This window comes from Genypterus blacodes, unplaced genomic scaffold (genome assembly GCF_046128005.1).
Source record: "Genypterus blacodes isolate CSIRO-AG114 ecotype Tasmania unplaced genomic scaffold, CSIRO-AGI_Gbla_v1 ptg000140l_1, whole genome shotgun sequence".
In the NCBI taxonomy this organism is placed as follows: domain Eukaryota; kingdom Metazoa; phylum Chordata; class Actinopteri; order Ophidiiformes; family Ophidiidae; genus Genypterus; species Genypterus blacodes.
Window position 1 is genome coordinate 308,289 of NW_027466942.1, and position 12,748 is coordinate 321,036.

The window sequence follows — 12,748 nt, forward strand, 5'->3', positions numbered from 1 at the left end:
TTTAAATTTAGGAAGATTTAATGACAACATTTAGTTTCCTGCTCATGAACATTGACAGCTGTCATCTAGAGGCATTGTCATAAAATAAATGTTTAATTCAGACTCAAAAGATCCACCATACAAATCATCTTCTCCATTCTATAGATATACAGTTAAAGCTGTTTTCTAATGCTGTTCTAATGAAACCTGCAGAAAAACAAAAAATAAGAAGCAAGCAACCACAGCATCATTACTGATTTTAAATCAATGGAAAATCCAATCAGTAAACAAGTTTATTGTCTCTAGTATGTCTCAGCTCATATTCTTGCACATTTGCTTGCTGTCTGAACTTTTAACTGTTTCGAACATGTGCATTTCATTCATCCTATAGAAAAAATAAGCAGATTAGACATTTGTGATAAATCAAAACAGCCATCTTTCCTGGGACTCAATTAACAGCTGAAAAAAAACAAAATAATGCAGATATAAAGCATTAAAAACATGTAATGCATACTTAAAATCACTTGTGTTAGAGATAATATCACTGAGATTGTCATAAACTAGTAAACATAAAATCAAAACTCATGGCTACATCCCCACCCCAAATACTTAACATAACCCATTTCCAAAAAAACAAAAACAAAACCCCAGAAATTTTCTTTTTTCACTTAGTGACTAATGTGAATATGACATACATTTAGAAACAATAGCATCTGCAGTCATTGATCTTATTTGTTAGAGTGAATTCTCCATCCTGACATTGATTTGTTTGAGGTCTTTAGATTTCAATCAATAACCTGATCTCTGTTAATATTTGTTTTTCTCATTTAGAGTCAAGATCTTCTTTCAATGAGATTCTTCTATATTACAGCTTGCATATATGTAGACAACAAGAGGTCATTGTGACTTTGGCAGAGCAGAGTTTGTTCTGAGGTTTTACATTTCATCCAGACTTGCAATCGCTTCCTGTTTGGTGTGTTTTCTCCAGGCACTGGGAATTTCTCCTCTGCCCTTGAACTTTTTCTCATAGTGATTTTCCAATTCCTTTTGAAACTTACACACAAACCATTTCCAGTAAATCAGCTTAGATTCATCAGCGGTGATTTTCCAAGATTCATACTTTGGACCAGCAGTGTGGTAGAGTTTAAAAGGAATCGTCTCATCTGAATCATGTTTAGGGTAAAAAGACCTGTCACTTGCTACTGATGTTGTGCAGAAGTTGATGACCAGTTCCACAGTATTTCTGACATGCATGCCACTGATAGCAGAGGGGCGATGAAAGGGCACATTGTGTTTATCTGACCTGTGATCTCCCAGTGTGTTGGTACAAATGGCTCTGCAGAATGGACACTGTACCCAGCAGCAGTTACAAAGTTGGTCAATGAGGATTTCGTCAGGCCTCACCCGAGATTTCTCCAGGTCATCTAATGGGAGTGAAGTGATCTCCTCAAAGATGGATTCCAGTCTTTTCTTCACTTCCTCTTCAAGAAAATCAAATTTGTTTATGTCACTAAAGGTTTGGCAACATATGGTATCAACTTTGAGCTGGTCCTTAAGCTCACTGAAGAATCCCTCCAGCCACATGTTTATGTTTGCTTCCCCTTGTGCCACTTTCTCTGTAGCTTTATGCAAAGCTCGACTCAGAAGCCCCTGGATGTCTTGAGCATTTTTCTTGAGTAAACTCTTTGTGGAGTCTTTGTGTTCAGTGAAGATATATTTCTTCACTTCTTCTTTTATGAAAGTCTTGACATGTTCCCTTGGCTGTCTGATGTAGTTCATGTAGTCCTGAAAGTCCTCTTTCTCTGCCAGGGATTTTAATACATGCTTCTCCAAGTTCATCCTGTTCCCATTGAATGGTGAGAAAGAGCACTTCATCTTTCCTGCAAGATCGATGGCAGTCTTATCATAGACAGCCTGGACAGTGGAATCCTTGAGTTTTCTACAGATCATCTCTGCAAACACAACAGCTGATGAGTGACCTTTACAGAAGCTGCTGAATATGCCATAGAACTCTTCTTTCTTGCTATTGACATAATATCGTAAATCATATTTTGCCTTGAATTGATTGTGAGACTCTAAAATGATCTTGCTTGTAGCGTCAAACACATAGAGCAGAAGATCAACTTTGAACTTCTTCTTGAGTGCATAGCTCTGTTGTGATTGAAATTCGTTGACTTGTTTTTCGACATTTTTGGCCATTTCCTCCAGATAAGAAGAACTGTAGCCATTTGTGGCTAAAGGTTTGCCCTGAATTGTGCTTTTGGCCTCATTGTTAACTTTGTCAATGAGAGATCTGATCTGCTCTTGTTCTTGAGATGTAAACTTCTTTTCTCCGTGAAACCAGGATTGCAGGCGTTGTGTGATCCCAGGGTTAGACTGCCCTGTTGTGTTTTTGCTTTCCCTCTCATCTTCAGATCTCTGTCTTTCCTCACAGGGATCTTGGTGCTTGGTTCGGGTATCATATTCAGAATAATCCCCAAGGTTGGCTATGTTTTTGTATTTGCCACAATTTTGGCGTTCATGTATAAGAGAACTTTCAATGCCAAGTTCTGTAAGGATAGAAAGCTGATCTTTTTGTAGCTTGATATCCTTTATGGGCTCTGTGTCTGCAGTTAATTCAGTAACCCAGCCATCCCAGACACGGTCGAACTGCTTTTGAAGTTCCCTGTCATTTGTTGCCTTGCCTTTGAGCTGCAGAGCAAGCTCTTTGCTCTTTTGTAGTAGTTTGTTCTCAAACTCTGGCTTCTTCTTATCAAGCATTTTGCAAGCATTCTTCTGCTGGAGAACCTCATCCAGTTTTCTCTTCAGTGCTTTCACAAGTTCTTCATGAATGTCTTTGATTTTGCTTTCAAATCTTCCTCGCCATTGAACCAACATTTCTTTTTGGTCTTTATCATCAAAGTATGTTGCCATAGCTTTTCTGACATCTTCATAAGTTTTGCTCATCTCGTTATAAAGATAACTGAGTTCAACCATGTCATGGTTTCCATTCTCTATTCGGTTGTGAAGGGGATTTTCAATTGTCAGCAGCTTTTCCCTCAGGGTCCAGGTCCAGTTCCCATACTCGACCTCCAGCTTTCTGTACACAGCGACTTCAAGTGTGTTTTTGAAACTGAAGACAAAGTTTTCATTCAGCAGAGCTTTCCACAGGTCTCCAATGTTGTGTTTGAACTGTGAGAGAGTCATTCCATCAGACTGTGATGCTTTAGAGAGGATGGTGTTCTTCAGCTCTTGGACGCTTTCACTGTAACCTGGATTTGGAGGGGCCATGGGTGGACTTCCCTCCCACAACTGGGCAAAGTATTTCACATCTTCTTGGACGTCGAATTCAATGATGTCACTGAAGCTCTTGGCATCACATCCCTCCTCTTTGGCAGCTAGTTGAGCCATCTGGTCCAGTTTTTCTTGTAGGCGCCTCTTCCCATCCATATTTTTCTCTGAAGCGGCAATGTCTGTGACATTCTGGTGAACAAACACACAACTTGGAGACAATTTAATGTTCTTCATCCGCATGATAGCCTGTACAACAATCTGCAGAACATCTTGCATTTCTGCTGGATTTTCTCCAAAGATGTTGATCAATGTCATGTTTCCCACACCGATGACAAACGTAGCCAGTTCATTGTCGTGGTGTAGAGTTGTGTTACCTGCCAATTCAAGAGCACGCAGTCCTTCAGTGTCCACAACTAGAACATAGTCAAACTTTAATTTGTTCTTCATCTCTTCTGACACTGTCACCAGCTGCATGAAGGCACCTTTGGTGCATCTGCCAGCACTTACTGCAAACTGTAAACCAAACATGGCATTCAGCATTGTTGATTTTCCACTGCTTTGTACGCCCAGAACTGACAGAACAAAAACTCGCTTATCACCCAGCTTCTTGATGACTTCATCTAACAGACTACTGATCCATGTTAGAGGTACATGACCTGCATCACCATCCATCAGCTCCATGGGATGTCCTGATATCATCAGCTCTGCAGCCAGAGCAGGATAGTCACACCACTTCATTGTGCCTGTGTTTCCTTCTGTTCCCAGTGATTCATGAGCTTCATAGATCTGTCCCATCTCCCTGAAGATGTGCTCCAAGCCAAATGTTGCTGCCTGAAGTTGTGTCGAAATCTCTTCAAGCTCAGTTTGTTTGTTTTTTAGTTGATCAGATTTGTCTTTCTTTAGAGCCAAGAATTCAGACCACTTTTTATCATAACTGTGGAGAATTCTAGCGAGGTTATTTGTGGAGAGGTCATCTAGTAAGATCTGAGTCCATTTCAGGAAACAGGATTTCTCATTTGATGACAAAGACGAGAGATTTTTGATGAACAGCTGCATGAGGTCAGAACAGGAAGCATCACTCTGTCTCTGTCGTATTTTCTGCAGTTTCTCTTGATTTTTACTTTTCTCCATTTCAATATCTCCTTTTAGGTGATACTGTTGTTTTGTTATTCTGCTCCACTCATGCCACAGTTCGCCCTGACAAGGGAGCATTTTCTCTTTGATCTTTGAGACGTCCATGTCTTGAAGCAAATGTGTTACTTCTAAAGCAGCAGTTTTTTGTCTCTCGCAGATCTCATTTTCTTCATCCACTCTGATTCCAGAGACTTGAGCCAGTGTTTCAAGCTGGAAGGAATCAAAGGATCCAGACAAAATGTTCCGAATGATTCCTTTCAGTTCTTCAGATGCATCCGATTGGCTTTTGTCTTTCAGACCAATCTTATAATGTCCTGATTTCATCTGTACTGGATTAGAATCATTATCAGCAATGAGGCAAATCAGAGGCTTTGAGGACTTGAGAAGTGATGAAATAACTGTCATACTTCTGTCTCCCCTTTTCAGAGATGGTAACAACACAACATTGATCGAAGCCTTTTCAATCAGTATGTCACGTTGTTTATCAAAGGACAGAGCATCACCGTGGAGATTACAGAAGGCAATGAAGTCAGTGAAAGAATCGTTGGGTTTTCCAGCTGGGCAGTACCAGGCGATCTCTGCCACTCCATCCATCAAGTAGCGAGTTTTTGTGCTCCCTGGGCAGTTCCTGTGGAAGAAGGTGCTGTGGCGCTCGTTGATTAAGTTGTTCAGTAGCTGAGATTTTGACGATGAGGCTGAACCAAGACGGAGGAATGACACCATGGGTGTCCTAGCTTTACAGACAGGCATGCTCTTCATTATGGAACCTTTTGATTCATCTGTCATCTTCCAGCTTTTTCTTATTTGCCTAAATGTCCAAAGAGGACACTCAATGTCCTTTGAGACTGGGTCAGGAACAAGCAGAGGTAAGGCGTACTGACATTGTGATAGCTTAGTAATCATGTTCTGCCTGAGAAAGGTGTCTGAGCAGTGGAAAACTGCCATTTGAACGTCCATTGGATGGACATTTGGTTTTGGTGTTGGATTGGACTCTTCATCAGAACTGAAAAGAGCATCTAAGATACTTTCTTCTGTTTCATCATCTACAACATCTGGCTCATGTCTGAATTGACAGACTTCAGCACTGTCTTGTTTCACAGGAATATATCTTGCTCTATAGTCCAGTATCATCAACCTTTGGATAAAGGTATGAGCTAGATCCTTCTCAGGTGTGTCGCTCTGCTGTTTCAGAGCTGGGCCTATTTGAAGAAAATCTGCTGGTGTCAACGTCTGTTGGCGTTTGTCTCCAAGTTGAAGTCTGTTGAACAGTGTTTCTGTTTCTCTTCGACATTGCTCCTCCCTGCTGATCTCTACCAGCTTTTAAAGTAAATCATATGTGTCAGGAATTATTACTTTGAATGATGGTATATTGAATAAATAGTCCTATGGAGACATTTAGATTGTCTTACCTCATCCTTATTTTCACTCATGTCTTCCTTCAAGGTACCTATAAATAATGAACTGAATCAACCCAGGTACATGTGTATGATCACAATATTACTGTAGAAGTAATAATTCAATCAAATTCTATGTATGAATTAGTACCTGTATGTTTCTCAGGTGGTGTTTCAGACTTCATGCTGGTCTCGTCTGTTGCTGTTGTGTCATCGTTCCTCTCTGAGTCTTCACCATCATCAGGATCGTTGACTGGATCACACTAAGAAAAAAGTTATTCCATGTCAACTCTAGTTGACCTGGTGGGTTCCATTCAGTTAAAGAATTTGTTAACACTGACAACTGGCCAAGAAGGGGAAGTTGTACATTGTACGTCTACTATTGTGCCAAACAGGTTTTTAGACCATGTGTACCATGTGAGCAAGAGACTGTTGCGTCATTTGATAAATAACCATGAATAGTAATTATGGCTGTCACTTTCAGTTTTTACTATATCTAAAGTGATACAGTATATAGAATGAGAAAGAAGAGAGACCAGCTGACAGACACAGGTGGCCTGAGAGACCGGCTCACTTGTGGTGATCACTGTAACTTCAGTTTGTATCTCTGAAATGGGCCCTGAGTGTTTTGCTATTGAGACCTTTAGGAATTGTAATAATAGTTTGAATGTACATGTGGGAAATGTTTCATTTCTTGAAAAGTTTGGGAACTAAAGGAATGCAAAGCCTCACTTCTGACAACAATCTAACACGATGCACACAACAGAAACAACACTTGGTGTGTAAATATGTGAAAAGATCTCACCTGGTCATTGGTTGCAGCTGCACTTTCATTGATCTCATCTACAAATGAAATAGGAGGAAACACATTTCAGGATCAGATATAAATAATATTTGACTACATGAAGGTTATACATTTATTTAAGTTAAGTTGTCTTCTATAACTAAATCCTTACCTTTGTTTATCACAGAAGGTGATTCAGACGTGATCTCAGTCTCTGTTTTGTTGTTGTCATCAAATTCTTGAACTTCATCACACTGTGGTGTATGTTTCTCAGGTGGTGTTTCAGACTTCATACTTGTCTCTTCTGTTGCTGTTGTGTTATCGTTCCTCTCTGAGTCTTCACCATCATCAGGATTGAGGAGTGGCTCACACTAAGAAAAAAGTTATTTCATATCAACTCTAGTTGACCTGGTGGGTTCCATTCAGTTAAAGAATTTGTTTACACTGACAACTGGCCAAGAAGGTGAAGTTCAACAACATACAACATGTACATCTACTATTGTATGAAACCGGTTTTTTGACCATGTGTACCACTGAGAAAGGCTGCATTATCTTCTCACTATGTAAAGGTTTTTCCAGGCTCATGCAAACATGCACTAAACTGGTGATTGATTGAGCTTCAGACGTTCTGCCCCTTTGCCCTCATTGTTTCTGGTTCCCTCTCAAAAATGTGTTCCTGCTTTTTATTGAAGTTGATCATGTAGAGAGAGAGAGAGAGTGAGAGAGAGAGAGAGAGAGAGAAAGAGAGAGAGAGAGAGAGCCTGTTGATGATCAGATAAATAACCATGAATAATAATTATGATTGTGTCACTTTCAGTTTTTACTATATCTAAAGTGATACAGTATATAGAATGAGAAAGAAGAGAGACCAGCTGACAGACACAGGTGGCCTGAGAGACCGGCTCACTTGTGGTGATAACTGTAACTTCAGTTTGTATCTCTGAAATGGGCCCTGAGTGTTTTGCTGTTGAGACATTTATGAATTGTAATAATAGTTTGAATGTACATGTGGGAAATGTTTCATTCCTTGAAAAGTTTGGGAACTAAAGGAATGCAAAGCCTCACTTCTGACAACAATCTAACATGATGCACACAACAGAAACAACACTTTTTAAAATGCTGGTGTGTAAATATGTGAAAAGATCTCACCTGGTCATTGGTTGCAGCTCCACTTTCATTGATCTCATCTACAAATGAAATAGGAGGAAACACATTTCAGGATCAGATATAAATAATATTTGACTACATGAAGGTTATACTTTTATTAAAGTTAAGTTGTCTTCTATAATTAAATCCTTACCTTTGTTTATCACAGAAGGTGATTCAGACGTGATCTCAGTCTCTGTTTTGTTGTCATCATGTAATTCTTGAACTTCACCACACTGTGGTGTATGTTTCTCAGGTGGTGTTTCAGACTTCATGCTGGTCTCTTCTGTTGCTGTTGTGTCATCGTTCCTCTCTGAGTCTTCACCATCATCAGGATTGTTGACTGGATCACACTAAGAAAAAAAGTTATTTCATATCAACTCTAGTTGACCTGGTGGGTTCCATTCAGTTAAAGAATTTGTTTACACTGACAACTGGCCAAGAAGGTGAAGTTGTACATTGTACGTCTACTATTGTACCAAACAGGTTTTTAGACCATGTGTACCATGTGAGCGAGAGACTGTTGCGTCATTTGATAAATAACCATGAATAGTAATCATGACTGTCACTTTCAGTTTTTACTATATCTAAAGTGATACAGTATACAGAATGAGAAAGAAGAGAAACCAGCTGACAGACACAGGTGGCCTGAGAGACCGGCTCACTTGTGGTGATAACTGTAACTTCAGTTTGTATCTCTGAAATGGGCCCTGAGTGTTTTGCTGTTGAGACATTCATGAATTGTAATAATAGTTTGAATGTACATGTGGGAAATGTTTCATTCCTTGAAAAGTTTGGGAACTAAAGGAATGCAAAGCCTCACTTCTGACAACAATCTAACATGATGCACACAACAGAAACAACACTTGGTGTGTAAATATGTGAAAAGATCTCACCTGGTCATTGGTTGCAGCTGCACTTTCATTGATCTCATCTACAAATGAAATAGGAGGAAACACATTTCAGGATCAGATATAAATAATATTTGACTACATGAAGGTTGTACATTTATTTAAGTTAAGTTGTCTTCTATAATTAAATCCTTACCTTTGTTTATCACAGAAGGTGATTCAGACGTGATCTCAGTCTCTTGAACTTCATCACACTGTGGTGGTGTTTCAGACTTCATACTTGTCTCTTCTGTTGCTGTTGTGTCATCGTTCCTCTCTGAGTCTTCACCATCATCAGGATTGAGGAGTGGCTCACACTAAGAAAAAAGTTATTTCATGTCAACTCTAGCCGACCTGGTGGGTTCCATTCAGTTAAAGAATTTGTTTACACTGACAACTGGCCAAGAAGGTGAAGTTCAACAACATACAACATGTACATCTACTATTGTACGAAACCAGTTTTTAGACCACGTATAGCACTGAGAAAGGCTGCATTATCTTCTCACTATGTAAAGGTTTTTCAGGCTCATGCAAATATGCACTAAACTGGTGATTGATTGAGCTTCAGGCGTTCTGCCCCTTTGCCCTCATTGGTTCTGGTTCCCTCTCAAAAATGTGTTCCTGCTTTTTATTGAAGTTGATCTTGTAGAGAGAGAGAGAGAGAGAGAGAGAGAGAGAGAGAGAGAGAGAGCGACGGAGAGAGAGAGAGAGAGAGAGAGAGAGAGAGAGAGACAGAGAGAGAGCGACGGAGAGAGAGAGAGAGAGAGAGAGAGAGAGAGAGAGAGCCTGTTGCGTGATTAGATAAATAACCATGAATAATAATCATGACTGTCTCTTTCAGTTTTTACTATATCTAAAGTGATACAGTATACAGAATGAGAAAGAAGAGAAACCAGCTGACAGACACAGGTGGCCCGAGAGACCGGCTCACTTGTGGTGATAACTGTAACTTCAGTTTGTATCTTTGAAATGGGCCCTGAGTGTTTTGCTGTTGAGACATTTATGAATTGTAATAATAGTTTAAATGTACATGTCGGAATGATTTCATTTCTTGAAAAGTTTGGGAACTAAAGGAATGCAGAGCCTCACTTCTGACAACAATCTAACATGATGCACACAACAGAAACAACACTTTTTAAAATGCTGGTGTGTAAATATGTGAAAAGATCTCACCTGGTCATTGGTTGCAGCTGCACTTTCATTGATCTCATCTACAAATGAATAAAGGAGGAAACACATTTCAGGATCAGATATAAATAATATTTGACTACATGAAGGTTATACATTTATTAAAGTGAAGTTGTCTTCTATGATTAAATCCTTACCTTTGTTTATCACAGAAGGTGATTCAGATGTGATCTCTGTCTCTGTTTTGTTGTCATCATGTAATTCTTGAACTTCACCACACTGTGGCGTATGTTTCTCAGGTGGTGTTTCAGACTTCATGCTGGTCTCGTCTGTTGCTGTTGTGTCATCGTTCCTCTCTGAGTCTTCACCATCATCAGGATTGAGGAGTGGATCACACTAAGAAAAAAGTTATTTCATATCAACTCTAGTTGACCTGGTGGGTTCCATTCAGTTAAAGAATTTGTTAACACTGACAACTGGCCAAGAAGGTGAAGTTGTACATTGTACGTCTACTATTGTACCAAACAGGTTTTTAGACCATGTGTACCATGTGAGCGAGAGACTGTTGCGTCATTTGATAAATAACCATGAATAGTAATTATGACTGTCACTTTCAGTTTTTACTATATCTAAAGTGATACAGTATACAGAATGAGAAAGAAGAGAGACCAGCTGACAGACACAGGTGGCCTGAGAGACCGGCTCACTTGTGGTGATCACTGTAACTTCAGTTTGTATCTCTGAAATGGGCCCTGAGTGTTTTGCTGTTGAGTCATTTATGAATTGTAATAATAGTTTGAATGTACATGTGGGAATGATTCATTCCTTGAAAAGTTTGGGAACTAAAGGAATGCAAAGCCTCACTTCTGACAACAATCTAACATGATGCACACAACAGAAACAACACTTGGTGTGTAAATATGTGAAAAGATCTCACCTGGTCATTGGTTGCAGCTGCACTTTCATTGATCTCATCTACAAATGAAATAGGAGGAAACACATTTCAGGATCAGATATAAATAATATTTGACTACATGAAGGTTGTACATTTATTTAAGTTAAGTTGTCTTCTATAATTAAATCCTTACCTTTGTTTATCACAGAAGGTGATTCAGACGTGATCTCAGTCTCTTGAACTTCATCACACTGTGGTGGTGTTTCAGACTTCTTACTTGTCTCTTCTGTTGTTGTTGTGTCATCGTTCCTCTCTGAGTCTTCACCATCATCAGGATTGAGGAGTGGCTCACACTAAGAAAAAAGTTATTTCATGTCAACTCTAGCCGACCTGGTGGGTTCCATTCAGTTAAAGAATTTGTTTACACTGACAACTGGCCAAGAAGGTGAAGTTCAACAACATACAACATGTACATCTACTATTGTACGAAACCAGTTTTTAGACCACGTATAGCACTGAGAAAGGCTGCATTATCTTCTCACTATGTAAAGGTTTTTCTGGCTCATGCAAACATGCACTAAACTGGTGATTGATTGAGCTTCAGGTGTTCTGCCCCTTTGCCCTCATTGGTTCTGGTTCCCTCTCAAAAATGTGTTCCTGCTTTTTATTGAAGTTGATCATGTAGAGAGAGAGAAAGAAAGAGAGAGAGAGAGAGAGAGAGAGAGAGAGAGAGAGAGAGAGAGAGACAGAGACAGAGAGAGAGAGAGAGAGAGAGAGAGAGAGAGAGAGAGAGAGAGAGAGAGAGAGAGAGAGAGAGAGAGAGAGAGAAAGAGAAAGAGAGAGAGAGAGCCTCTTGATGATTAGATAAATAACCATGAATAGTAATTATGACTGTCACTTTCAGTTTTCACTATATCTAAAGTGATACAGTATATAGAATGAGAAAGAAGAGAACCCAGCTGACAGACACAGGTGGCCTGAGAGACCGGCTCACTTGTGGTGATAACTGTAACTTCAGTTATCACCACAACTGCACCCCCTCTGTAATGCATGTGTTGGTGTGTGTGATATATAAGAGGGGGTGCAAGACACATTTCAATTGCATGTGATTTGCTCTTGAATGCATGTAATATGATGAATAAAGTATCCCTTATCTTAATCGTATCCTAATCTTAATCTTAATAGTTTGTATCTCTGAAATGGGCCCTGAGTGTTGAGACATTTATGAATAGGATAATAGCTTTAATGTACATGTGGGAAATGTTTAATTCCTTGAACATTTGGGAACTAAAGGAATGCAAAGCCTCACTTCTGACAACAATCTAACACGATGCACACAACAGAAACAACACAAAATGCTGGTGTGTAAATATGTGAAAAGATCTCACCTGGTCAATGGTTGCAGCTGCACTTTCATTGATCTTGCTGGGCCAAAAGAACCGGTATAGAGCCTGCAGGAGAAGCCATGCTGTCTGTAGCCATGTGTTTGACTCTGTAAGGGGCATGAAATCCTTTGTTCACAAACAGGCTAGAGAACTACAACTTCCAGAGTTACCTAGGGTCAACCCCCTTTTCACTCCTTGGTTGTTTTGGGTTATAAAATCCCATCATGTCCCTGTGCTCTTTCTCTCCCGGTGCTGCTCTAAGCATGATTGGAGGCTCCCTCTATCTCTCTCTGGGTCAAAGACAAAGGCCTTGGCCCAGTGAACACAATTCCTCTTGATCTGTTGCCTGTTGGATTTTTCCTTCATTGTTCGACCTGGACTCTGATTGCAAACCAAGAAGACAAGTGGTTTCCTTCCTTTTCCTCAATTCCCCGTCGACAAACCTCCCAACCTTCCGCCAGGACCCAAGACTTGAAGCCCAGCAGACTTGCCCTTGTGGTCAACCCACCAGCGCCCCTGTTTTGTTTGTCTTGAATGTTTGTATAATTCAACCTCTGCCATGTCAAGTCTCACCCTTCCAGACTGATTTAGAAAGCAAAACTAATCCTTAAATTGTTCCCATTTAATTAATTAATTAATTAATTTGATAATTTCAATTGATAATTAAGATTTATGGTGAATCCTTGAGGCTTAGGTCAATTATCTGCTATCTTTTCCCCCTTTTAAATAAGGGGTGGTGT

General features: G+C 39.7%; 1 protein-coding gene and 1 long non-coding RNA gene across 2 annotated transcripts in view; one reads left to right on the top strand and one right to left on the bottom strand.

Annotated features, from left to right (window-relative positions):
* On the bottom strand, positions 1 to 5,818 carry LOC143012032 (interferon-induced very large GTPase 1-like). Its single transcript, XM_076165063.1, has 2 exons — positions 5,796 to 5,818; positions 1 to 5,703 (listed from the first exon to the last, which is right to left on the bottom strand). Exons 1-2 carry the CDS (start codon positions 5,814 to 5,816, stop codon positions 916 to 918), a joined length of 4,809 nt encoding a protein of 1,602 aa, XP_076021178.1. The 5' UTR covers positions 5,817 to 5,818; the 3' UTR covers positions 1 to 915.
* LOC143012049 (uncharacterized) overlaps positions 1,318 to 12,748 on the top strand; it is a 22,541-nt gene continuing 11,110 nt past the window's right edge. Inside the window, exon 1 of the long non-coding RNA XR_012964971.1 lies at positions 1,318 to 1,398. This is a non-coding gene — a long non-coding RNA (uncharacterized LOC143012049). The remainder of the gene's footprint in view (positions 1,399 to 12,748) is intronic.